Source organism: Neophocaena asiaeorientalis, unplaced genomic scaffold, assembly GCF_003031525.2.
Source record: "Neophocaena asiaeorientalis asiaeorientalis breed wild unplaced genomic scaffold, Neophocaena_asiaeorientalis_V1.1 scaffold649, whole genome shotgun sequence".
Taxonomy (NCBI): domain Eukaryota; kingdom Metazoa; phylum Chordata; class Mammalia; order Artiodactyla; family Phocoenidae; genus Neophocaena; species Neophocaena asiaeorientalis.
The window spans coordinates 2,854,892-2,882,070 of NW_020173202.1; the positions used below are offsets into that span (position 1 = coordinate 2,854,892).

The window sequence follows — 27,179 nt, forward strand, 5'->3', positions numbered from 1 at the left end:
GGGTCTCTTCCATCCTCTGGGCCCTCAGCTGTAAGGAGGCTTGAGTGTTGCAAGGCAAAGTTGGAGCTGTTGGCAAAGCCCGCAGAGCCTGAGCTGAGACATCCTTTGACCAAAGGAAGTTTTTGGATGCAGTGTCAGGATTGGGGTTTAGGGACGTAGGTTGGTGCATGGGTGCTGGTTCTGGGACAGAGAAAAATGGACAGCTCCAGAAAAAAAGAAAGACTTTACAGACTGGTAGTAAGGTGTTCTTGAGACGGTGGGACTGGGAGACCGGAGGTGGGGATGCTTGGCTTGTTGAGGGCGAATAGAAGGGAGGAGGAATAGCTTGGGGCCCAAACCTTGTTTTGGATGGCTTGATGGTTGGTTTGGTGGTTGGTTCAAACCAACCATTTCACTTGGAACATTAAATTATTACAGTAGAGCAGTAACTATAGAAGAGTCTAATTCTAAAATACTTTGGATTTCCTAATGGAGGGTGGAAGGGTGTTCCCTTTTCCCTGTGTAGTAGCTCCCTTAAGTGGCAGGCTGAGCTGCCTTATGTTTACCTATTTTTAAGAACTAATCAAAATGGGAAATAAGATTAGGTCAAAATATTTGACCTTTCAATTTACAGTTATGCCAGATTTATTGCTTTTAATAAACATTTAAATAAATAAAGAACTTTCCAAAAACTCCTTAGATATTGAACGTCTAACGAGTTAAACATCTCTCTGATTCTTTGGATATTGTTATATAGAAAATGTTTACCTATACCAAAAAAGTCATTAAAATATGCCAATTGAAATCATCAGAGGTTTGAACTTCATTAATAGAACTGTGCCTCTGAGAAATAATACTTACTGAACACGAATTCTAACATATGTCTTATTCTAAACAGTTATTTCCTGAAATGTTTGATGCCTTGGGAAGTCTTCAATCTCTTGCTATCTCTCTTAGCTTAATGAAGCTGACATCATGTCTGGAGCGAGCCCTGGCTGACGTAAGTGTGAGGACTCTTTCGTTGTTGGTCCAGTAAAGTATCAGAAAGAACATTAACCTGTTTTGCAGTTTAGCTCAGATTTCTTGATTTTAAGTATTGTTTTCCTATACAATCACTTAGCACAGATTTTTAAAATATTTTTCTTTTTGAATGATTATGAGATCAAAAACGTCAGTTTCTTCGGTACTTTTGTCCTCTCATTTGTACAGACACTTGCTTTATGGGCGATTTTTTTGTTAACATCACCTGACTCATAATACGATTGTTACACAATATTTGTTTGAATTTTAGGTGTATTTACTGATTGGGAAGGAATGCCCCTTTCTTTTAAGAGATCTGATTGCATCTGAGGAGCTCTCTCAAGTCTTTGGGCAGTCTGTGGTAAGCTTGTTTGCCTAAACCTGATGGAGTAGACACAGCGCAAAACAGTCGATGTTAGCTGTACTTCTGTTCTTCAAAAATTGATGCTCTGGGCTTCCCCGGTGGCGCAGTGGTTGGCAGTCCACCTGCCGATGCAGGGGACACGGATTCGTGCCCCGGTCCGGGAAGATCCCACGTGCCGCGGAGCAGCTGGGCCCACGAGCCATGGCCGCTGAGCCTGCGCGTCCGGAGCCTGTGCTCCGCAACGGGAGAGGCCACAACAGTGAGAGGCCCACGTACCGCAAAAAAAAAAAAAAAATTGATGCTCTGTTAGGAAAAAATTAATTTCGGTGATTCAAGCATATTTTCCTTTCCCACATCCCATTTCCAGCCAAAAGACACACCTCCCTCTTGTCCTGAGTGTTAATGTGGTTTGATAATAGCCTCTGGTGTGATGACTGCTGGTGTGAGGGCCTCAGGTGTAGTAGTAACCTTTGATGTGATGACCTCTGGTGGGATAGCCTCTGATATAATAACCTCTGGGGGGCCAGGCAAATGAGCAATTTGAAGTCTTGATCCACTGATTATGTATTAATTATAATGCTAATTCTGCAAGTTATAGATTGTAATACTTATTCTAGAATAAAATTTTAACCCTTAAAGAGTGATATTATAGTTTTATTATTAAAAAGATCAATATTTTTAACATCCGAGAAATTACACCTTTTGCAGCTGTTCAAACTTACCGTGGAAAAAAAATTCAGATGCCAATTAAAAAACATGCAGAGCTATGCACGTTTTCAAACCTTCTAGAGGCCACATGATCAAGATCGTTTAAGACCAGTGAATAACCTTCAGGCAACTGAATAAGGCCGGGCTGAGGTGAAGGTGGAAGCCAGGGTAGTGCCAAGCCGGGAGGACACTACAAACAAGACATTAAGAAATCCGTTGTCAGTAGAGCTTTCCCACTCTTATGGTGGCGGTTCCTTACCCCTTGTCAGCTTAAGGATTGTTTTCTTTGGTGGAGAGTGTGGAGGGAAATACAGACTGCTTGGTGTCACGCTGAATTCTTAAGTTCCGTCGTTTTCTCCTGCTCTTTATTTTCTGCCTGTGTTGTGCGGTGAGCCTTTTGCCTACCTGCAGCCCTTTTAGCTCCCAGATAATTTTCCTAGTTGATTCGCATATATATTTCTGATTGCCCAGATGGTATGAACAATTAATTTAAAATAATAATAAATTTAAAACAATATTAAATTCTTAATATTATAGTCATTAACATTTAATTAAGGTGATAGTAAAGTATTTAAAATTAGTGTGAGAGCCAAGACTTCCCAGAATAGCATCGAAGGACTGGCTGTCAAGCTTTTTGACATTGAGTTGAAACCCCTCTTTATAAACTTCCTGCCCTTTGAGGGAAATCCAGAATGCATCTGTTTCCTCTTCCCAGCGAGTCTTTAAGTTGTATGAAGACAGCTTCAGTCCTCTCCTGAGTCTCCTGGAGGCTCAGCTCTTCTTTCATGTGACGTGGGGTTGAGTTCTTTTAGTCTCTGAATGGCTTCCGTTTTTCTGAATCTCCTCTAAGGTGTGGTGCTCCAGACCCAGAGGTAGCCCATGGAAAGGTATAGTTACTGCAGTTTGATAAGCAGGGTCCTTGTATTGGGAGGGTCTTTGCTTTGTAGATGGAGGGACAGAGCAGGTGAACGGTGAGCTTCAAGTCAGAGAAGAGGCTGGAGCCTCTGTGGTCTGGCTCTTCGTCACTGCCCTCTGCATTTTATCACGAGCACACACCGCTTACTGTGGAGTTTCTGTTTATCACTTTCTGTTTTGTTTTATCTAGATACTGGCCATGTTGATGTATGGTATGAAAGTAGTGTAGCCTGGATGGCATCTCATCCCTCTTTGTGGCTTTGTGGCCTCTGAAACCTTGGTCTCACCTCTCCTTGCTTATATTTTTCTCTTCTGCATAGTGGGAATAATAGTACTTTCCTCAGAGGTTGTCCTGAGGGTTAGCGAGTAACAGACACAAAATGTGTCTGACATGTTGAATGCTCAGCAAGTGTTGGTCTATTATTATTGTTATCATTACTATATACCGTTGGTTCCATTAATTCCAAGAAGAGAGCTCACATAATCCCAGTGTTGTATTGGTTTACTCAGTGACCCGGTGATCTGCCCCCTCACTACCTAGATGGACGTGCTCAAGGTCTTCGTGGGCTCTCCGTGTGGACTCAACCTTCGCAACGTTCTGTGGCACGGCTTCGCGGCACCTGAGGAGATTCCTCCAAAGTAAGATGCTGGGGGAGGGATTCTCTCTCTTTTTTGATATACTTAAGAGTTTGTTTTATTTTGAATTTCACATCAAGGAAAGATGTATTTTGAGAAGAATGAGAGTTTGGGGACAAGATTTTGAAGATAAAACTGAATGTTAGTGGCAGAATGACTGGCGTGATAGGGTTATGATTTCACTGACTTGCGCCCCAGAAGCTCAGGTGGTGATGGGCACAGCGCCCTGGTGCGTGGAAGACCCGAGGTTCAAGCTCACAGGTTTCTGAGATGTCACTGGTCCTCCCGACCACTGCACAGCTCCATCCCCACAGCCCGTGGAGTTTCCTGCAATTTAATGCTGTTTTATTTTCTTAATTTTAAACTTTTTGTTTTTGAAAGTGAGCTTTTTATATGTGTGCTGAGTTCATTTTTCTAATGGATCTCTATGGTATTTTCCACTAGATACTGTTCAATGATGATATTGTTGACAGCAGGATTGGGTCAACTACTAAAGGGTTACCTTCAACAAACTAAGTTCACATTGGCACATCGACCTTTCATAACTCTTACAAGCTTAGAGGATTTGATCGTTTTCCCTGGTAAGTACCACATGACACATTTTTCCTGAATATATCTCTGTAAAGATATTTATAGAGTTATTAAATAGCATTGAGACTTGAACTCTGTAGGTGGAATAGTTATTCTCCAGGGGCAAGATGCCTTTGAAAGTTTCATGAAGAACCTCTTAAATTTGGCCACATCAACCCTTACCTCTTCCCACAGTGCCCCCAGGGTTATCTGAGGGCCATGGCTACGTGACTCAACGTTAATGATAAAGTTAGTTCATCGTGCAGATATGTTGGCATACAAATGGTTTTGGACCAGTTTGTAATGCACTTTCCCTTCTCCTTTTAGCTCTCGTGTCTTTGTACTCATAATCCTTAGGCCAAAAGTACCACTAGCATAAATGTTCTCCTATATCATCTTTTGTTTTCTTTTCATGAGAAAGCCATTTACCAAATTAGTGGCGTTGGGGGACACAGGACTTTGAAAGAGCAGTTAAACCATGTGTTTGCTCCAGGCTCATTCTTTTCCACTTTGGCTGAAGTGTTTTGTCTGTATTTGCTGATGTTAATCCTGGAGGGAACAGTACAGATCATCTTGGTCCCGGCAGCCTTAGCCTTTTTGTATCATGGATCCTTCTGGTAGTCAGGTGACTGCCAATAACGTATATACTCTTTTTTTTTTTTTTTTTTTTTTTTTTTTTTTTTTTTTGGTACCGCTCCGCGGCATGTGGGATCTTCCCGGACCGGGGCACAAACCCGCGTCCCCTGCATCGGCAGGCGGACTCTCAACCACTGCGCCACCAGGGAAGCCCAATGTATATATCCTTTAAGACTTTATTTTTGTAGAGCAGTTCTGAGTTTACAGCAACATCAAGAGGGAGGTGCGGAGATTTCCCATCCACGCCTCGTCCTGCCCCCCCGCACAGCCTCCCCCATTATCAACATCTCCCACCAGAGGGTACATTTTTTACCAAGGATAAACCTACATTGACAAGTCATAATCACTTTCAGTCCATAGTTTACCTTTGGGTTCACACTTGATTCCTGTATCTTCTGAAGATATTTTTAATTTTCTTGGTCATTGTGGTCAGCTTGTTGGCCCTGAACTCCTCTACTCAAAGTTGTTGTAGCTTAAAGAGACGTAATTGCCCACGTTCCCTTTTTCCAAGGGTGCCTGTGGTCACCTGCAACCCTGGCGCTAGTTCAGGTGGTCTCACGCTTAGGTGGCACGCTGCCCAGGGCCCACGGTTTATTTCCTGAAGAGGTCGGCTCAGTGGCATCGCTCCCTAAGTGTGTTTACGCCTTTTTTTCAGTTGATTAGTGTGGTTGTGCTTAAAAATATTTGCTATTTTTACAGATGTTACGTATGAGGTACTTTCAGTACTAGAAGAAGTGATGAAGAAATCCACTTTTATAATAAAAATCATGTTGCCATATTGGGAAGTTGCATTACTCAACTTCAAGTCTCACAGGTAACTGAAGTGTGGCATTACATAGTGGTCATTGGCAGCTTGGAGGCCAGGCCTTCTAAAAACCCTAACCTTTCTGCTTTGTCGCTATTGGAGTTGGAGCAGGTAGGAGCGGGACTGACTCAAGAGCAGACCCGAGCATAGAATATCTTCATATAATTAACTAAAAGGCATCTTGTAACTGTGTTTTAAGCATTATTTTTTGTACTGTTTTTGTACAATTAATAAAGACAATTATTTTTTATTTAACTACTGAATTTATTTAAAAATTAAAAAAAATTTTTGGGCTGCATTGTGCAGCTTGTGGGATCTCAGTTTCACCATCAGGGATTGAACCCGAGCCACAGCAAGCAGTGAAAGCCCAGAACCCTGGCCACTAGGCCCCCGGGGAGCTCCCTGATGATCAGTTTTCAGAATCAACTTATTAATAGTTTTTTGAGTTCTTACTGTGACTGAAACATAGTGTCCAATGTTAGAGAATCATGAGAGAAAGAAGATGACAGTTTGTCTCTGTGTTCCCTGGGGAGCAAGCCCAGGAGTGGAAGCATCAGGAGGTCAGTGGTCTTTACTTCCTTTCAAGTTACCTTATCCTGATATGTACATTTGATTGGATACCTTGAGAACCCACTGAAATCCTGGTTTCTGAGTATTTTTTAGAAGTGAAGAAACAAGTTTAGCAGATCTTTGATGACACTTTATTCTACTGCAGCTGCTAAAAGTGTTTCATCATACATTAAGACACTGGAAAATAGTTTTACAGTCACTAGTCTAATGAGACTTTGATTCTGGTTTTGTTTCTCATATTAGTGAGTAATGTCACTCCTCCTTGCTTTGGACACATATTGGTAGTATCTGGAATACAGCACCCTTATTATGGTGTTGGTGCCAGTGTTTACTTTGAAAACATGAAGTTTTGCTTATTTCCTTCAATTTCACAGGTTTGCTGACTGTGCCATATTGTTATTGGTGCAACTAGAGACTGGACTTAGGAAAGTTTTTGCCACAGTTAACAAATGTCCAAAGAGACTTCTGACTGCTGAGGTACACTGCTTTAAATGGTTGATGGTGACTGTTGTTGCTGTATTGACTTTTTTCCGTGCCTAATTAAAAGCTTTTAATATCATATTTTTGCTTATTGTTAAATGAATTTTTTAGCTAAGAACTTTCTTTGGAAGGCTTGACTGTCATTTTTTGTGGCTTCCTATTGTGATTTTATATGTTACATATTTATTTTATTTGTGATTGTCTTTGAGGGTTCTGTCATATTTCTAAGTAGTCTTTTAAACCTAATGGTGTCATAAAATGCGTTGATGCTTATGTTTTCTCTGTAGCCATATTTACTGGTGTACTATTGTAACCCCATGAGGTGGGCCGTGGGTGGTCTACAGCATGCCCTTCTCGAAGGATACTGCTTCCTTTTGGCCAAAACTGCCAGGGAGGCTTAGCAATGTCTCTGGGTGGCCACGGGCCTAGTTAGCTATGGGAGAATCCATTAGGTAGGGGAAAGGAAGAATATATATTATGGGACAAACAGCAGCATCTACCATACTTGGGATTCTTGTTGCTTTCACTAGTTCAGCTTCCTCTTTGTGCCCCTTTATATAGGCGTTCCTCAGAATTCTGTTCTCAACCCTGTACTCTCTTTACATTTATTCCTTGGGAGACCTCACATAATACCATGCCTTAAGCTGTTACCTGTGTGGGAGCAACACCAATTAGTAAATACTTTGAAACTAATAAAAATGAAAGCACAACATGGCAGAAGTTGTTGATGCAGCTAAAGCAGTGCCAAGAGGGCAATTTATAGCATTAAGTTCCAGCAGTCTCCAAGGCATTGTCTCTAACTCACGGTTCTTTGATCTCCTGAGTTAGGTTTACACCTGTTTGTTGAATATCTTCATATGAGTTTTCCCCAGCATCTCAAATTTACTTTATTTCAGAAAAGCAAATTTTTTCTTCCACAAATTTGTTCTCTGGTATTCCTTATTATCCTTATTCTCTGAATTGCTCTGCACTAAGCTTTAGCACCATCTTATGCTCTGCCTGCACTCCATTCTCCTCATGGACTTGCCCTGCCGATCAGTTCTACTCCTGATTTGTCTTGTGGTCCTTCAGTGCTGAGGCCTCACCTGGCTCCCCATCATGCTCACCTGGTAACTCATCTTCCGCAAGTCTTCACGATTCTCCTTCTCTAATCCATTCTCACACCGCCACTAATTATTTTCTAAACTCACGAGTGTTCCTGTGTCTTTTATGGTTTCCTCTGCTTAGAAACCTTCCATGGCTCCCAGCACCTGCCTGCAAGGCTCACGCTTCTGCATGGCTTGTAAGGATGTCAGAGTCTGGCCTCAGCCTTTCTCCAGTTTGTTTTCCCTCTGATTCCCAGCATAATTTAAGCTCCTCGCCAGTTCCTGAACATGTGTGTCTTTCCTCTCATTTGCCCACTGTCCCCTGCCTGACCACTCCCGGCCACAGTGGTGACCTCCCAGAGCCACATCTACTCAGATCTAACAGCTGCTTTTCTCTGCGTTCTCTTTCTGTCTTATCTTGAGGCAGTTCTGCTTTGCCTTATGTGCATTTTTGTAGAGCTCTCTGGTGTAGGCCCCTTTGGAGTGGGTCATCCATATATGTCTGCTGGTGCCCACACCCGGTGCCTTTGATGTAGGCTCTGCCCAGTCCAGTGTTGTGGAGTGAAGCCTGGGTCTTCCAGCAGAAACTAGAGCCCCAGTTGTCACAGCTCTCACTCGAGTGCTCTTACAATTGACTTCATGGTAACATGACCAGTCACTGCACGGCTCTGTGGTGCCATGCATTTGGTTATTTAGTTGTCATTTCACTGCACAAATAAATAGTGTGACTGTTTCTACAGAGGATGTAGATTATCGAAGAATATCTTAAATTTTAGCTCAGGCTTTTATCCAGAATAAACATAGCATCAATTTATTTACAAAGCAATACGTACATGAAAATTATAAAGTGCTGTGCAAATGCCGTAATTATTTATTGAATACTTGTTATGGCATAAGGTCTCTTCAGAATCAACGCAGGATATGAAGATGAGCAAAGACCTAGTGACTTTTAGAAGCTTGTGTGTATTAGGGGTGAGAGATAAGACATTTATACCAACTCCATAAAATAAGGTAGAAGTTGGGCATTCCCTGGCAGTCCAGTGGTTAGGACTACGCAATTTCTCTGCCGTGGCCCAGCTTCGATCCCTGGTCAGGGAACTAAGATCCCGCAAGCTGCACGGCGTCGCAGAAAAGAAAAAGGTAGAAGTTAATTCACATCGTTTATGGAGATGAATGAAAAGTTCAGCTTTTTTGAGGAAGTAGTGGGGATATTTAGTAGGCAATTGAATATTTAGAATAGAGCTTGGAAAAAATTTTAGGGTCAGCAATACATGGGCTTTAGAGTCATCTGCACAGTGATGAATGTTCAGGAGTATTTGATAATATTAAAATGAAAATATGTTAATAAGCATTAATAAGTATAACACACTTCTTGAGCACCTGTGTGTAAAATCCTACGGAATTCCCCAGCAGCCTTTGAGCTGGGCATTCCTCACTTACACTTCTGCAGAGAGAGCTGAGCATGGAGGTGCTCAGGGTCTCACTTGTAGAAGCTGTGGAGTTGGGATTAGAGTGCTGAAGCAGCCTGGCCCCGAGCCGTGTCTATACAGTCTGGGCTGATTATGCCAAGAAGCATGAGAAACAAAGGCTGTTTGTTGGGGAAAATATTCAGTTGTGCTCACTTGCACACAAATACCAGCCATCAGTAGAAGTGCTCTGTGTGAGTAGTGATTTGTGAAGTTGTGGTATCTGAAAGATGTTAAAAAAAACAAAAAAAGCGGGAAAAAATGCTTGGAGGGTAAAATATTTAAGTATGCTTTAAAAGCCCAGTTTGTATGAAGAAATTGAACAGCCATTTTACCCTTAATTTGCAAAATAAAGATGCTATTTTCTTATCAAGTCCTTAAACTCAATTACACACTTTAAATTCAAATCTATAAGATCATAAAGACCCGTTAACTGAGATATGCTGATTTAGATCAGACCTCTGGAAATCTGGACTATGATACTTCTGACTTTTTTTGTTCATTTCTGTCTAGTATTTATTACTGCTTTCACTCAGGCCTGATTCTCAAATATTGGCATTAACCTAAAATGGAGAGCTAATGATTGAAGTCACAAATAAGCCAGATGCTTTCTGTCTGTGATCAGTAGTCCATGAACAATAAAAAAACATTTCTCAACAGAAAAGAAAAAAAAAAGAAGTATCTGAGCTACAGTACTTGTTAGAGCAGTATTCTAACATGGCTAGACTGCCAGGGTTGCTGTATTTTCATGTCTTTTATATTGTGTTTATGTTGTCAATGACATTCTTCCCAAAGTGTTGCTAGATAAAGATTTATTTACAAAAAAGAAGGTTTCATATTTGTGGCCCTGTGCTAGAATTTTTTCCTGCTTTGAATAGTGTCACACTACTTGTATTTTGCTTTAATTATTTCTTTTATTTCCTTTTCTGAAGTCAACAGCTCTTTATACTACCTTTGATGAGGTAAGTAAACTTATAAGGTATTTTGAAACAGATAAAACATTGTATTCTTTTAAAATTAAAATTAAAGATCAGCCATAAATCATATGCTTACAGGAAAACGTTGATAGTCATGTAAGCAAAAAGAAAAAGAAAAAAGAAAAAGGTGATGATAGTGTTGCATATAGTTTTCAGACTAGTTGAGACCCAGTCTTATTAACCTAGCTTCTAAAGTTATGGAAAGGCCATAACATACATATATACACATGTATATACACGTACACATACACAGTGTTTGCAAATACACATAAACACAGTATACACGTATGCCTGTATACACACACTACACATAAACACACCTATATACACATATACATGTATATGCACATAAATGCACACACACACATATACATGAATACACATAAACACACCTATATACATGTAAATATACATAAACACATACACACAATTAAGAACACATATATATATCTTCCTAAAGTCATTGTATTGGTTGAGAAAACCTTTTCTGAACAGGTGGTTGCTATGTTCTTAAGACTGTCCTTATTTCATTTACTCTGCTTTGGACTTACACAGCATGTCATACCAAATGTACAATATCTTTTGACACTGAAAGTTCTGTATATGTACCAGTTAATCAACTTACTTCTTTTTGCTGTTCTAGATATTGGCAAAACACTTGAATGACGGTAAAATCAATCAACTTCCTCTTTTCCTTGGAGAGCCTGCAATGGTAAAGTATTAGGCATTTACGAGATATGCTGATTTAGATCAGACCTCTGGAAATCCTTGTATTTATGGATGTGATTAGCACTTCTCAAAAATGATGTTAATTTTGGCTTGTGACGTGCCCATAAAAAATGCTTCTGAAGCATTCCCATGTCTGAACTTCATTGTCTGTGCAACTGTCATTTGCTGGCTCTGAGCCCAGCTCAGGTACTGTGCTTCATGTTTTTGTTTAAATGTCCTTCTCCTAAGGCCTGATGACTTAGCTGGCCTGATTCTGAGCAATATTAGAATTTGTGGGTTTTGTATTGCGCTGGTAGCAGGGACTGCATTTGCTTCGTGAATGACAGCAAAGTCAGATGCGACTAGTAAGACAGAGTGTTGGATTAGAGAAGGTAGTTATTTAGAGCCATTTTCTATTTATCACAGTTTTGTATTTTATGAAGTTATTGCAGTGACTACTTTGGACTGTAAATAGAATTTTCATATTTTCTCCTTTTAACTGGGAGTTAGCAACCTAAGTTCCAGTTGCGGCTGTGTGACACTAGTCAGATTCCATATGCTCTCTGGGCGTCCTTTCTGCCATCAGGAAATTAGGATGATTGAAGTAGTTTGTCTAATTCTGTTTGTCCATCAGCAATTTGCCTGGGTCAGCAAATTGGGTTTTCTGACTTATTTTCCCCTGTGTTGTGGAAGAGTCCTCGGATTTTCGCCATTAAGAAAGAAGCAGTGTCTTCATAGGGCTTCAGAAGTAAACGAGTGATGTGAGAAAGGACATGTAAGAAGGAGAGCCATGAGGGGAAAGAAAAATGGTGTTGTCCGTGCAGGAGCACAGCAGTGGATTCTTTTATTGATTGGAAAGTTGGCTTCCAAATGTGGTCAACCCAGTTCTCGTTTTTCATGAGGGTGAGAATGAGAAAGGGTACTTTTACTAAGCACTGGAGCCGCGCAAGCAGTTTTGCAGCCCTGGTGGTGAGTTCTACAAACTTCTTAGGTTCTTATCAATCAGCCAAGGAGCAGATACAGAAACAGGGCTCCCCAGGTTATCCTACCTGAGGAGCAGGCTGTACAGTTAGAGACAGCAGGGCGCTCTCAGGGGAGTCCTGCCTGAGGGGTGGGGTGCAGTTACAGACAGCAGGGTGCCCTCAGGGGAGTCCTGCCTGAGGGGCGGGGTGCAGTTACAGAGGACGGGGTTTCCTCAGGGCCATCCCGAGCTAGTGGGGTGCAGTTACAGACAGCAGCGCGCCCTCAGGGGAGTCCTGCCTGAGGGGCGGGGTGCAGTTACAGAGGACGGGGTTTCCTCAGGGCCATCCCGAGCTAGTGGGGTGCAGTTACAGACAGCAGCGCGCCCTCAGGGGAGTCCTGCCTGAGGGGCGGGGTGCAGTTACAGAGGACGGGGTTTCCTCAGGGCCATCCCGAGCTAGTGGGGTGCAGTTACAGACAGCAGCGCGCCCTCAGGGGAGTCCTGCCTGAGGCTGTGGAGTGCAGTTACAGAGGACGGGGTTTCCTCAGGGCCGTGCTGAGCTAGTGGGGTGCAGTCCTGCCTGAGGTAGTCGAGTGCAGTGATAAAGCCAAGAGATCCAGGGGCTATCGTAACTTGATACTTTTCCGTTGCGTGACCTTGAATGACTTTCTTTTTCAGGCTAACTTTTCTGTAATGAACATTGCTTCTCCTCAGATGTTTTGGGCTTGCCCTTTCTGGGCCTTCGGACTTTCCTTCTTTCTGCTGAGAATACTAACCAAATATTTTCTGTGTCCTTTTCTTGATAGGAATTTCTCTGGGATTTCCTGAACCATCAGGAAGGTCCCCGTCTAAGAGATCGTTTAAGCCACGGGGAGATCAGTTTACCTGAATTTCCGAAAGAAGCAGCCAATCAGTTGCTTGCATTTTCCTTTGTACTTTTACTCAGATTTATTGATGAAGATCTATTATCAGTGTTTAAGGTAATGTGTAGGAAAGAAAATTAATTAAATTCACAGTCATTAAGTTATGAAGGAATGTAGCTTATTGTCAAATGTAATTATATTTCACTCATCTTTTAATTTCTGTGAGCACAGTGTGCCTCACCTGAACACGTGTACATATGTACAGGCATTGTCTATAACAAATAAATCACCTGAAGTAATTCAGCCTGTTTCCTAAGCATACATTTGCTTGTGTGTTTAACGGTGATGGGATGTGCAAACCAGAGAACAAAGTATAAAACAGGATTAACTAAATAAATTGGAAAAATTTACAGAGGACTATTAATATTAAATGAGAGAGTAAAATTTTTGCATTTGTCAATAAACTGTAATTCTTTTATATTTTAAAAGAAATAGGTTAGATTGTTAGTTATATTTTAATCTTTTTATCAGACTGTACATGTAACAGTTATGGTAAAATTTGTTTCAAAATTCCAACAGGGTAGAAAAATTAATACAAAAAGTGAAAGTTCTCAGGAATCCCTTCTCCCAGAGGTGACTGCTGTCAGTAGCTGAGTGTCTCTGCTTCCACATCTTTCCATAAGCCTGCAGTGCGGGTTCCAAAGCAGGACATACTCTGTTTTATAACTAGCATTTCATTAACAGTTTATTTTTGGCAACTTTGTTCTACCTTACTCTGTCTCAGCTGCTTGATACCCCATCTTATCAACGTGTCATTATTTGTCTAAGCTGTCCTTCATTGATGGGTGATTTAGAATTTTCTCTGCTGTGGAAAATGTCTAACTATGATGCTGAAATTCTTTTGTGAACTTCCTGTTAACATCTTTGCTCTGTTTTATTCAGTTTCATTTTCCTCACTGGTTTATTAGCCTTATTTGCCATTTTCAGAGTATGTGTTGCTTGTTACCGGTCTTTAGGTTTTGATGTTTTTTCCCTCTGACTTATGCATTTGAAGTCGTTCTTAAAAGACCCTTTGCTTTCCAAAATTATAAATGTATTCATATGTTTTCCTGTATAGTTTTATAGATTTTTACATCTATTGATTTACATCTGTTGATTTACATTTTACATCTATTGATCATTTACATCTGTTGATTTACATCTATTGATGTAAATCATTTACATCTATTGATCATTTACATCTGTTGATTTACATCTGTTGATGTAAATTTACATCATTTACATCTGTTGATTTTTTTTACATCTATTGATTTACAGCTATTGATCCAGCTGGAATTTATTTCAGCTGGGAGTGAGTTAGAGAATCTAGCTGTACTTTTTTTCTTTTTTTAACAAATTGCTTGCAAGTTGGCCAAACGCCATTTAGAGAATAAACATCTCTATACTGTGTGTACTGGACTGCAGACCTGGACTCTCTTTGCCTGTCTTTACTAAGCTTCCTGGTACAGTTTGATATCTGAGAGATTACTTTCCCGCCCCTCTTCTTCTTCAGAATTGTCCTGCCTCTTCCCTAATTGTTATTATTCCGGTGAACCTGTGTAGTTAAACACAAAGCCCAAGCCCAACCAACCAGCCCACAGGAATGGGCTTCTGATGGATTGATGTGGGGGTAATTGACATTTTTGCAAGATTGCACATTGTTCCCTGACACAGGCCAGTCCCCACTCTTCACTCCTCACGTTCAATCCTCTACCTCAAGCTGGTGCCCCAGATCTGCATCCCCCCTCCTCTGCCACCCCCACTGCTCCCCTGAGCCCCTGGGAGGGGTGTGGCCCCCACGTGTCCCCACTGTGCTCTGAGGCCCTCCTGAGGTTCCTGTCTCAGGGGAGAAGCCGTGTGTGCTGTGGTGGCTGCCGGCTCGTCACTGACTTCAGGTGTGAGTCCTGGCGACCCCGCCGGACGTTCACCACACAGTGAGGGCTGGTTTCTCTCTGCTCCGTGTAGCACGCGTGTAGGTATCCGTGTGAGTGAAAGTTGAGTGCATCTCTTCTCCACGTAGCGACTAACTATATGAGTTGTTCTGTGCTGCTGAGAGTCTGGGTAGCTACTGCTTGTACGTAGGAAGCTCTTGGCTTGTGTGCATTAAATTTGTCCACTCTCAGCTCACTGACTTGGCAATAGTCCGCCACCTTGGGTCTTCCAGTTACACAGATGCGTCAGCTGTAAATAATGTTGTATTTACTCCTTTAAAAATGTATGTGTGGCAATTGAGTGTTTATAGTATGTAATCCTCTTTTAGTTATATTGATTTTTAATGTTTAAATTCTTATGTCCTAGTTTTATAGGAGAATCTCTTACATTTTCCAATTGTTTGGCATCTTTTTTTCCCTCATTTATTTCTTGTTTTGCTGTATTGTGAACAGAGTGGCCTTTGTAATTTATCATTGTTAATCAGCCTCATTTAAAAATTTTGTTGGTTACGGTTTGACTACTATGTTAGACCTATTTTTTTTGTTGTTGTTTGCGGTACGCGGGCCTCTCACTGTTGCGGCCTCTCCCATTGTGGAGCACAAGCTCTGGACGCGCAGGCTCAGTGGCCATGGCTTGCGGGCCCAGCCGCTCCACGGCACGCGGGATCTTCCCGGACCGGGGCACGAACCCGTGTCCCCTGCATCAGCAGGCGGACTCTCAACCACTGCGCCACCAGGGAAGCCTTGTTAGACCTATTTTAATGAAGAGTTTTGCTTTCTTTTAGCTGAGAGAATTATGTGAAGGAAGCTGATTGGAAATTGGGACTCTTAAATGACCTAAGATGCAATAGAAGAAAAGTAGGAGCCTGACCAGAAGTTGTAGTAACAATTGTCTATTTTCTCTAAAGCAGGAAAAGGCAGCAGTGAGAGCACTGGTGAGCGTTGCAGAAGCCTACGGCACTCGCTGCCATCCAGTTTCTCAGCTTAAAAAGCAGGTGTGTGGGGAGGGGCGTGTGCAGGTCAGTTGTTGCAGAGATTTGAGAGGTACAGGCAGGCCTTGTCCAGCCGGGCTGCAAGTCCGCAGAGCTGGCTTTGTAGCCTGCGTTCTTGGACACATGGCCTTGGCCAAGCCACTGTGTCTTTCTAAGGTCCAGCAGTTAGGGTTGTGGTGGGGTTTGTGTCCTCGGCGTTCTTGGTACTTGATGGGTGGCTGAGTGCTGTTAACCTGGGATTGGTCACAGGTGTTGCTTTTCGGTGGTGAGGGACGCCAGCTTTATGAGGCCAGCCTTTGTTAACCTGTAAAGTAAACAAGCAGGCAACAAACTTTCTTAAGCATTTCTACCAGGAAGTTACAATTTGGCGAGTAGCCTAGAGACTTTATTTTCTGTATGGTAGGCGGTACGAGGGGGCAAAAATGGGGTCGTCTCCAAGAATATAATAATCATGATAGTTGCTAACTGAGAAATTCTAAAAGGAAGCTGTAAAATCAGCACAGAATGGATTGGGGAGATTTGCAGTGGCGCCGGGGAGAAGCCGAGCCTGGAGAAGACAGGTCCTGAGTAGCATCAGGTAGGAGGGGGTTATCAGCAGCTGTGCAGGAGCAGAACCCAGCGGCGCTCTGTCCTTGCTGTTTGCGGGAAGGAATCAGCCTGAGTTCCTGTGTCAGCGGGTCCTGTTTGCGATGGCGCGTCGGGCCGCTCTGGTACCTTTATCCACTCGCATCGCACTGTCTGCCCATCGTGATTCCGAGCTTCCAGAACAAAAGCCGTTAAAAGGAGGACCCAGAAGCGTTCAGGGAGGGAGGCTTCAGCAAAGGAGGGAAGGTTCTGGAAGGAAGAGAAGCTTCGGGGAGCCAGCCTTCCTGCTCCTTGGCTGCTGCTTCCAGGTCCCTGGTCAACGCCCCTTCCTTTCCTCACAGTGGGCGTTCTGCACCTTCACCTTTTCCGTGGCCTCGTACTCCTGCCGCATGTGATTTAGTCACCTTTTATTCTGCAGCCAATCTTGCATCCTGTTCTTTCTAAGTCCGCTGCTTGGGATATCAGCTGCGTAACAAAGTACCTCGTTTGGTGGCATCAACAACAACCACTTAATTTGCTTGTGCTTTTGTGGGTCATAAATTTGGGACGGGCTCTGCCAGACAGGAACCCATCTGAGAAGTGGAAGTCTGTGCTGGGTGCTCGGCCAGCTGCACCCAAGCAGAGGTGGGGATGAGGGGAGGGGCCCGTCTCCAACCTGCTTCTCCCTGTGTTCTCAAGGCCACAGCTATTCGCCACGGCTGGCCTCAACCAGGGGTGGGGACACGGACCAACTCTCATCAGGAAGCGTCAGAAGAATTTTGGACACTTCCTTGGAATCCCATATTTCACCTGCCTTCCTTTATCTGATTTGATCGAGTAACAGACCCATCACCTAGTTTTAAAGTGTGGCATCTGTAACAATTTTACAGATACGTCTTTTCTTGGAAGTGATGACAACATCTGTAACAACTTAAAAACATATTTTCTAGAACATTATTTAAAAATCTTGAAAAGCAGTTGTACATTGTCCTGTCAGGTGCTGAACTGTGAGAGGAGCATCGGAGTTTGGCCTCTGCTGCCTTTGCCTGAAGGATCCGAAAGGGAGGCTCAGCGGTGAGTGCCCCCCAAGTCACGCAGGCCTCGCGAGGGTCCGAGAATGTCAGCCTATGAACGATTTTTTTTTCTCTGGCAAGCCTGTTGGGAGACAGATCCCAAGGAGGAGTTGCTAGGTCTTGGTGACTGGAGGGCCAAGACTGGGGGTTCAGGGCCCGGTCATGGGGAAACCGTTTGCAGAGACCAAGGGCACAGGGACGAGAGGCAGGCCTTGTGTGGAGGAGGGTGGCATCTGGCAGAAATGCCTAGTGGACGGTGTGACAGCGGGTCTGAAGCTCAGGAGAGGAGTGGGCGTGGACACACTGCAGAGTCAGCTTGAGGGAGGACTCCCGAGGGTCACAGGGCATCTTCTGACAGCAGGTGCATCGCCCACAGTGTGTTGTGTCGTTTCTTTTTACCTCTCCCTCTGATGGTGGCTTTTTCATTTTATTTTTGGGGAAAGCAAGTTGCAGATTGAGTGCTTTGCTCAGTGAGCCACTGAGATATTATTCTGCACTGGCACTAATTAGGCATCTTGCTCATTGTCATGTATCTTTAAATGTTTTCTGTTTTTCAGATCAGAAGGTAATTCTGAAATAAATGCCTGCCACTCTTTAATCACAGAAATCGTGGCTGAGCTGTGTCACCACGTGCCCGAGACCCACCGCGTTCCTCACGACTCGGAGCACCTTCCACCTGAGAAGTAAGTTCAGGGTATCCGGGGTGAAGTATATTGGGGTCGCCGACCTTGCAGTCTTCTGTGTTTGAAGTCTTACACGTTGAAGGTAGTGTTAGAATCCTCCTGTGTCCCAGGAGGAATTATTAGATAAGCCCTGATGGTGCGTGCGTTGGTCTGTCTGACGGACGTTACAACACACGATCTGTTCTCACCATCGACACCAGCCCAGTGTAACGATTGCAGCAGGAAACCGAGACCGCGTTGGAGGCCGCGGCAGGTGTGCAGGCCGCGGAGGACTGGTGACCATAGGCCCTCGGGACTCTCGCTCTGCCCTGCAGGTGGCCCCAGCTGCTCCGTGAGCTCTGCAGCATCCCTGTCCGGACCCTGTTCTGCCCCAGAGCCGTCCTGGAGGTGCTGGCCGTGCTCCGGAAGATCGGCGCCCACTGCCACCGCGTGTGTGACCAGGTGGCCGCCTGCGCGGAGCTGAGGCGCCGGCAGTGGGAGGACAGGAGCCTGCGCTCCCGGCAGCGGCGGAACTACCTGCGCCTGGTTCACAGGTGCGCGGCTCGCAGGTCTCGTTTAGAGGAGCCCTGCTGGGCAGCTCTTACCTCAGGGTACACTTCTACCCCTGACTTCAGAGAAATACTTATTTTCAGGAGAAGTTACATATGTGTCACTTAAAAATACAATTTATAATTTTGGGATATGGGTTCTATGGTCCCGGATTTAAAATACGACAGCAGATTTACCTGGGGATGCCAGCACTGTGTATTTTAGAATGTGCTACATCCTCATGAAATTACCATTTTGGACAAATTCCTAGAATTTCTGGGTTGAATGGTATCTGTGTTTATAAAGCTTTTAGTAAGTATTCCTTTGCTTTCGGAAGGTTACATACATACATACATACACCCTGACCGGCAGTTTATGAGATGATGCTGTTACACCACATATCCTTCCCCAAAACAGGATATATTTAAAAATGCCTCCCGGGAAGACTGGAGTCTGACTTTAACTGGAATTTGGTCCCAGAGACGTCGAACCCATTCTCATGTTTAAGCCATTTGTGTTTCTCCTCTTGGGAGAGTCCTTTGCTGAACGCTGACTTGTAAGGAAGGAGCTGCCACTGGGCAAAGGGACCGGGTGCCGAGCCGGTGGAGCCTGGTCCTCAGAGCAGGCAGGGCGCCTGCGGGCTCAGAACCAGGCGAGGAGCTCAGGCCCAAGGTTGGGGGGCATCCCGCACAGCCTGCAGGGGCCGGGGCTCACGGCCACTGGGATAACGGCTGTCCACATAAGAGTGTTCTTTTGAGAAGTTTGGATTTAAGGACTTTTGAAAGAAGGATTGGTTAGGTGAAACATTTTTCTCCTTATAAAGGTGATAAATACTTACGTTTTTTAACTTTCACCTTATTTTTAGTATTAAGCTTCTGTCTCCTGTGCTTTATCTGATTCTATTGCTGGTTGCACTGGAATTGGTCAACATTCATGTGGTTCTTGGGAAAAATACTTCGGAATATCAGCAGTATCTAAGGTCAGTGCCCTCACGTACAGGAGACGCAGCTGTGTTTTGCTAATTCTGAATCATGTTCACTCCTGTTGGTTATTTTCTTGGTGATTTTTTCAACCCCACAGTCTGGTCCTGAACTGTTCTTCTCTGTGGACTTAAGTGCAAATTTGTGAGCCTTTAAAACTGACGTGTTTCAGAAAATTTAATGTGATTTACATGTGAATGATTTAGGAATTCCTCCCTCTGGTGTAAGAATAATGTCCAGGCAGTGTTATCGGGAGGAAGCTGGAGAGGGTGCCACCGTCTCAGGCAGCTGTGCAGATGCCTGGGGCCAGGTCACGGCTCAAAACCGTGGACTGTCTCTGCCGCGGGGCTGCCCCGGGTACTGTAGGGTGGTGCCCTCCACCCACTAGATGCCAGTAGCCCCTAGTCGTGATGACTAAAAACGGCTCAGATGTTGCCACAGTCCTCTGGGGGCAAAATCACCCTACGGGAAAGCTACGCCTCTAGACAAAGGGTCTGTGGATTTTCATCGTATTATTCTTTTAACTTCTCCCTAAGTTTGAAAATTTCAAAAATTCATAGTTGGAGAAAATTTTAGGCTACTTGGGAACCTCTGAGGAGAACTTGGAAAATGTGAAAATAGCGCTTCTTCCCATCAGTCAGAGGTAATTCCCCTGTGAACTTTCTGACGAATTATCTTTCAGGAAAAGCCTGCAATAGCTGCTCCAGGTGGGACGTGTCTCCTTTGAAGGGGTGGCCCCTCTCTCCGTCGGGGGAGGCTGGTCATCAGGGTGGGAACAGGAGGCACAGCCCCCGAGGTCCTGTGTCCTGTGGGTTTATTACGCGTGAGTGTGGTCCAGACGGCCTCTAAGGTCCTTTCTGGAACCGAGTCCCATCAGCTAAGAGCATCCGTCATATGTGGATTTGGTAGAGAAAGATGGAGGGTATGTGAGCTGTGTGGAGTCTAGGTGTCCATCCCCTCCAGTGACACTCTAGTTCGGCGTTCTTCTCCTTCATCCAATTTGTATTCTCTCATTTCTGTTTTGAATGTATTTCTTTTTCTTGAATCCTCAGACAAAAATTAACTACAGAACTTTAGTTGTAATTTCAAAATGAAGGGGATACATTTAAATCATTATTGCATTTTACAAGGGCATAGATAAAGAAATTAATTTCTTTCTTTTAAACAGGTTCTTAAAGTCCGTCCTGCAGTACACAGAGAACCTGGCGGCTTACACCAGCCAAGACAAGAACAAGTGGGATGAAGCTGTCAATCTCACACAGGTGGCCTTGTTGAAAATTTGGACTTTTAGTGAGAAGAAACAAATGTTAATACATTTAGCCAAGAAATCCACGAGTAAAGTAGTCTAATAAGTCAGGATGCTTTGGGATCTATCAGAAAACCCGACCTGAATAGACTTTACAGCATGTGAGTTGAAAATCCAAAGGCAGGGTGGATTCCAGGTACTGCTTGATCAGGGCACAAGGTCCATTGCTCTGCAGTTTCCTGACTTGCTTTTCCCAAGTTGTTGGTGTGAACCTCAGGCTGAATCCCTGGGAACCAAATGGCCGTAGCAGTTTTGGGCCTCATCTCCCAATGCATACTGTCCAGAGGAGAGATTTTTCTCACCCAGCTGTCACCCAGCAATGGGCAGCTTCATCTTACTGGCCACAGGCCTAATCTTGAAACGATGGCTGTGGCCAAGACCCTGCCCTGCACTCACCAGTCAGGCTAGGTGGACGTCTACTCCTGGACCGGCCACTGGGGCGTAGAGGGAGGGCTTGGGCTGGTCACCCTTGTCCGTGGAGCTGAGAGTGAGGTTGATATGATTCAGATCTCGAGGGAGAGGGTTGGGGAGGAACAGCTCCTGGAAGACGCTGGGCAGCATGCCTAACGGTCTGCACGTCCCCAGGTTTCCAGGTCTGGCGGGTTTAGTGCAGGAACCAGGAGGGCGGAGGAGTGAGGGCCAGGGCTGCAGCCAGAAGAGCCGGGTCAGCCCTCGCAGGAGGCCCTGGGTGGCTACTGCAGGAAGCTCCTCGTCCACTTCGGTGGCAGCAGCAAGGCTGTGTTTCTCCAGGAACCCCTGCAGGGCTGCCCCCAACCCACCTGCCGTGATGCACAGCCTTCTCCAGCCTTGCTGGCAGGTCTGGCCTCCCAGGAAGGACTTTCCACAGCCTGTTCTGGCTTCTCAGCTGTCAGAGATGAGCGTGGAGGCCGCCGTTGGGGAGGTAGGGCCGTGTGACAACAGCCATCCGTGTTCCATCTGTCGCTTCACCAGCCCAGTACCTGCAACCCCCTTGTAAAGTGAACTTGTGGGTAAAGACAGTGAAACCTGCTTCTGCCTGATGTGATGCCAGACGCCCACGTCGAGTGTCCACCTCTGGAGAGGTGCTCCTGTGGTCGGTCACGGCCTCCTGGGTGTGGGCTCGAAGGCTTAACCACTCCTAACCCTCCTGGTGTTGGCGCTGGAACGGGCAAGGGGGAAAATGGACTGATCTGTACTCTCACCAGCCAGTGCAGGATCTGCAGAGCCCTGCGGCCACTAGGCTGGCGGAAGCTCGTGTTAAATGCTGCTGCTCTACAGCTCATCGCGTTCCTTTGCCCTCAGCTGCCCACCTCTGTTGGTTGTGGGTCTTCACCTGGTAGGTTGACCCAAACCTCATTCCTGAAAGGGCTTTCCCACTAGAAATCTTCCTAGTTTTGGTAACTAGTTTTTTGTTGACTTTTATCCCTAGAAATGGGCATCCTTTCCCATGGGCCCCCAAGTCCCCGCCTGTGGCCGCAGCCCTGTCCTCAGGGGCGTGGGGGGTGGTCACCCCCATTACAGTCGGCCCCTCTCGGTCCTTTGGTTCCCTGACACAAGGCCAGCACTGCGGGCGGGCCCTCAGTCCTGTGTAAGGGCTGCCTTGGGGGCCTAGCCTCCCCACAAGCCGTGGCTCCGAGGGGGTCACAGGGATGCTCCCCCCTCACCTGCTTCCTCCATCGACCATGTGTCCTGGTGGCTCAGAGAGGAGGGTGCCTGTCGGGTGGACAGCAGCCCCAGGCGTCCCCGTCTCCGCCATGTCCTCCAGGGGCTGCTCGCAGGGCTGCAGCGCGTGCTGAGGCCTTGGAAGTGGTGCCAGGAGAGCCACCCAGCGGATAAGGCTTCTGTGCCGTGGTGACGGGGGCTGGGGGTCACTGATGTCCACAGGTCACCGTGTCACCTGACGCCAGCGGTGGGCGCTCTCGTGGGACAGACGTCAGCATGCTGTGCACTCACCTCCTCACGCCCACGAACCGCTCTGATACCTCTGGCCCTCGACTTCCGGTCTCGTTGCTTCCAGGCCCCTGACCACCTGGCCACACTTACCAGTTGCTTCCTCCGTGTAGACCCACCCTCACGGCCATGGGTCCTTCCCGGCGCTTGACCTGCCCCCCGAGACAGTGGGGGGGGGGCTGCCCTTGAGGCTGTAACACTACAACTTTCTCCTTTAGGTGGTGTCAGTGGATTTTGCAGAAATCAAACAACTCGTACTTGGGGCAGCCGGCCGTAGGAAGCTCTCCTTAAGCCTGTGGGCACACGGCGAGGAGGTGTGGGCATGTGAGCCTTTTGTGTCTGACCTGGGCCTTGGAACGTGCGCAGCCTGGTCCTGCGTGGGCGTCTGCGGTTTCAGAAGGAGGTGCTCCAGCAGGCGCCAGCCCGATGCCGCAAGGGCTCGGACGACACCTCCCACCATCTCGGTCACGAGGACACTAGGAGCCTCGGTGGAGTCGGGGTTCTAGCCGGCACACGGTCCGGAGGGCAGCTAGGAGAGTTACTGTCACGGTTGTGTCCCAGAACCCTTGGGTCTGTGCCGTGGGCCTGTTTGTGGCTCAGCCCCAGCACCGCACGGGCCGCGGCCGCACACCAAGATCCTCCGCGAAGGCTCGACACCCACACGCCAGATGCCGGTGCTGGCGACTTCAGAGTCACATTCGGCCGTCACTTCGCAGTCAGCTTTCCGTCCATTCTGCCCCAAGACCATGTCCTGTCCTGCCCAGGACTCTCGCCGGTCTTGGTCTGGTCTTCGAGGTGGGGGAGCCGTCTTCCTGTGAGACCGGGCGCAGGCCTGTGTGGGTGCTGCCCCCGTAGTCCGAGGACCCCAGCGTGTGCTCCCACAGGGAGCGGCGTGCATTCTTCTGGTGTCGCGCTGTGCTTGCAGGCCCTTCCCGCGGCTCCCTGTGGGCAAGCGGCGGCAACGTGGCACCCGTGACAGCGCTGCCCTTGCTGGGGTGCCGGGCGGTATGGCTGGTGCCTGCCCGCCCTCGGGGGGGCCACGCCGCTCCTGGCCGGTGCTGGGCTGGGCACTGCGCACGGGCTTCGTCCTCTCCGCCCGGTCTGTTTTCTCTGTCCGCCCTGCTCCTGCAGAACCCCTGCCTTGATCGGATGCCGCCCTGCGTCCACGCGGGTGGCAGCCGCAGCAGAGAGGGCTGAAGCTCATTGTTTTCCTCAAACGATGTCCCATGTCCGCTGCTCGTCACCGTTGAGCTGATGCAGACCTTCACTCCGCGGGGCAGGCGTCCTGGGGGCTGTGCCACACCAGCTGTCTAGCCAGCGGGAGTCGCCAGGGTAACAGGCGCCGGCGGCTGAGGGTCCACGACCCGATGGGCACCGTCCGTCACGGCTGAGGAGGCCAAGCAACTGAGAAGCGGCCAGAGGTGCCTGAAGTTAGCGAGTCAGCCTCACGCGCCCCCGGACGCTTTTTATTTTCTCCGCTGGCGAGTACCTTCAGCAGATGGAAATTGCTGGCGAAAAGGAAAGAAGTGAAGACGAGCTAACTTCGTTCTCCATCAGAAGCTCTCCAAGCCATTCGAGAGCGAGCCCGGGAGGGAGCCAGCTCGTGCCGGCCTCAGGAGCGCGGCCGCAGAGGGCGGAGGCCACAGGCTCGGACGCTGGACACAGGCTAGACCCCGGCTCCGTCACGTTTATTCACGGGCTCAGCCCCCCACACCGTTTTCCGTGGGTGACGTGTGGAGGGTACCGCCCCGCCCCGATTAGGTTGGCGTGGCGACCGTGTGCGGGCAGCCCCCGGCCCCTTCGTGACCCGGGCGTCGGTGGCCCTGCCAGGAGGAGGGACTTGGGTGCCTCCGTGTGGCAGCCGAGCTGCGTGCGGGCGGAGACCGTCCCGGCCTGAGCCCGTGGTCCCCTCCCGCCAGCGCAGTCTCCGGAGCTCTGCGGGCTTTTCGGTGAAGGAGGGATTGGGGAGCCGGCCGCTGCCCCCCGTGTGCCCGTCGGCGCTAAGGACAGCTCGGCCTCAGCCCGAGCGGCGCCGCAGGACTGCACCGGAGCCACGGGGGGCGCCCCTCAAGGTGGGTGTCCGGTGCGCCCCGACGCGCGCACACCTGGAGGAGGGTCGCTGGGTCGCGTCCCTCGGCGCCTCCTGCCTCGCTGTGCTTCAAGGGTTTGGTCGCGAAGCTGCTCTTGCCAGTAAACTCTGGGTTCCTCAGGCGAGGGCCGCTCCGGAGCTCTGTTAGCGCCGTCGTTGCGCTTCTCTGTCGGGTCGCGGGGCGGCGCTCTTCGGCAAAGCAAGGCCGCGGCGGCCGCGGGATGCGCTGGAAGCCTCTGAGGGGAGGGGCTGGGGGATCATGGATCCGGGCGGCACCTGCCCCTTCCTTCGGCCTTCCCTGCAGCGGGCAGAGCCCGGGCCGCCCGGGAGGGTGAAGAGCGGCCGCCCGCTTGTCGGCAGGGCCCACGGGGCTTTCCCCGGGAACGAGCTTTCACTCCGGCCCGGCGAGGCAGGAGCTCCCGTCCTCAGGGAGGAAAGCCCGGGCGGGATTGACCGTGTAGCTCAGAGAACGAACCGCAGGGGAGAAGCTCTTTGTTTGAAGACTGAGGTGGATTTCCTGCGGAGGACGGTGTTCGGCGCGGAGGTGCCGTGGAAGTGGCCTCCTGACGGCTCCCCTTTACCGCGAATTCCCAGCTGGCGTTGCGGCGTCTGGGGGCGGCTAAGAAGAGCCCGCGGGGACGCAGGCCTCCGCAGGGCGTGGCTGCGGCCGGTCTACAGCCACGCTTCGCAGTGCCCGTAAGACGACGTCGCTCTGTTGGTGCCCGTGCCCCCAAGTCTCCGAGGCAGACATAACCTGCACCTGGGCCCCTCAGGGTCCCCGGGGCCCTGGATAATGTGGCACCAGAGTGAATCGATTTGGGACCGTTTCCAGCCCATCTAAGATCAGTTCTTAAGTTTTTCCAAAGGAGACCCTGGATGATGCAGGAAGTTCTTTTGACACATCATTCAATTCCTTTAAGACAAGAGTATTTTAGGGTACATTCAAAAAAGCCCGTCACGCGCTGAGCCCCGCAGCACTGGTTACAGTCGGGGCGGGCGGTGGCACAGGTGCGTCTGTGTAAGTACCGGGTGGGCGCCTTGTTCCCAGAGTACCTCGAGGTCCTTATTGTTCACGTCCGCCCCCTCTCCACCCGCACCCACCCAGTAGGGCAGCTCCTTCAGGAGCGGGGGGGCCTGGGAAGGCATCTCCTCGGGGGAGGAGGGCGGGGCCGGGGTGGGGCTGGTCCTCTCCCCGAAGGGGGCGTGGCCAGCGAGGCCCGTGCCACCTGGCATCTCCTCTCCATCTCATCACAGCCCCGTTTCTACAAGGCTTTACGGGTGGGTTCTCCCGAGAGCGAATCCCCACAGCAGCACTGTGAAGGCGCAATCCCGCCAGCTTTACAGGGGAGAGAGCAAGGACCCGAGAGAGGGGCTCCCAGCGTCGCGGAGGGGAGGGTCTTGATGCAGGCCTGCGTTCTGGGCCGGGGACTCATCCAAACGGAGGCAAGGCCTGTTGGGTGGCGGCACCGAGTCTGACCTCCTTTCAGCCCGCCTAGGCGTGTTCTCTGTTCTACTGCGAGACCCCTGAGGGTGCTCAGGAGTGTTGCTGGGCCTTCCTGCAGCTCTGCGCGGGAATTTAACTTGGCTGCTGTAGCCCATGAGTAACTGTATCTCACAAAACCTCGCCCCTGAGTTACTGCAACTCTCCCCTCCCATTTGTAAGACGTAACACGGCTTTGAGTGTCAGTGAGGAAATGTCACGAGCCTGCCCTTCCTGTGAACGTGTGTTAGCGCTGTCAGCGCTCTGGAGGGACCCAGTTTCTTGCTGGGATCAGATTCCTGTATTTCAGCTCATTTCTTTCTTTTTCTTCCCTGTAGTAGTTGATAATTCCGATTTCTCTGGCTTGGATGAAAGTTACATAATAAATAGACATAACTACTCAGAAAATAAGTACTTCATTCCACTGTGGGCAAGGCATTCTGCTAGGGAGGCTGAAGGGTCCCAAGAGGCTGCAGAGGGAAGAGGCCATCGCTGTGGATGGCGGGGATGGATGGCAGGAAGTGCCATCGGACAGGCGCTGGGTCTGGGGTCAGCAGGGGCCCCAGGTGCCATAAGGTCCTGCTGTTTCCCTCTCCATCCTTGGTCTGGGTTGGAGTCATCAGATTGGGCTTGGAGGGTATGCCAGGTGAGGAGAGAGGTGAGGACGAACCCTTGGGAGGAATGATGGTTAGAACAAAGCACAACCAGGAAGGCCAAGAAGGATTCAGCCGAGTGCAGGAAGGAGGCCCCGGGGGTTCAGAGGAAGACATGACCCCAGAAATGTCTCGGGACGAGGCTGGGGGACGTCCACGGCTCTGGCAATCGGGGTCAGGTGGGCGGGA

General features: G+C 48.0%; 1 protein-coding gene across 15 annotated transcripts in view; it reads left to right on the forward strand.

The window, feature by feature from the left end:
* ERMARD (ER membrane associated RNA degradation) overlaps positions 1-25,964 on the forward strand; it is a 30,632-nt gene extending 4,668 nt beyond the window's left edge. For 5 of the 15 annotated variants that reach the window (XM_024744873.1, XM_024744869.1, XM_024744872.1 and 2 more), the window contains 16 exons: positions 878-979; positions 1,271-1,360; positions 3,528-3,625; positions 4,067-4,203; positions 5,528-5,642; positions 6,578-6,680; positions 10,167-10,196; positions 10,855-10,923; positions 12,687-12,860; positions 15,622-15,708; positions 17,267-17,343; positions 17,900-18,025; positions 18,340-18,558; positions 19,419-19,532; positions 20,702-20,795; positions 21,590-25,964. In XM_024744873.1, the coding sequence (XP_024600641.1) occupies positions 878-979; positions 1,271-1,360; positions 3,528-3,625; positions 4,067-4,203; positions 5,528-5,642; positions 6,578-6,680; positions 10,167-10,196; positions 10,855-10,923; positions 12,687-12,860; positions 15,622-15,708; positions 17,267-17,343; positions 17,900-18,025; positions 18,340-18,558; positions 19,419-19,532; positions 20,702-20,795; positions 21,590-21,754 (1,800 nt within the window). In that variant the 3' untranslated portion in view covers positions 21,755-25,964. Of the gene's footprint in view, positions 1-877; positions 980-1,270; positions 1,361-3,527; positions 3,626-4,066; positions 4,204-5,527; positions 5,643-6,577; positions 6,681-10,166; positions 10,197-10,854; positions 10,924-12,686; positions 12,861-15,621; positions 15,709-17,266; positions 17,344-17,899; positions 18,026-18,339; positions 18,559-19,418; positions 19,533-20,701; positions 20,890-21,589 lie in introns of those variants that run through there. The other 10 variants (XM_024744870.1, XM_024744875.1, XM_024744876.1 and 7 more) reach the window with 7 other exon arrangements.
* Positions 25,965-27,179: the final 1,215 nt, after the last annotated feature.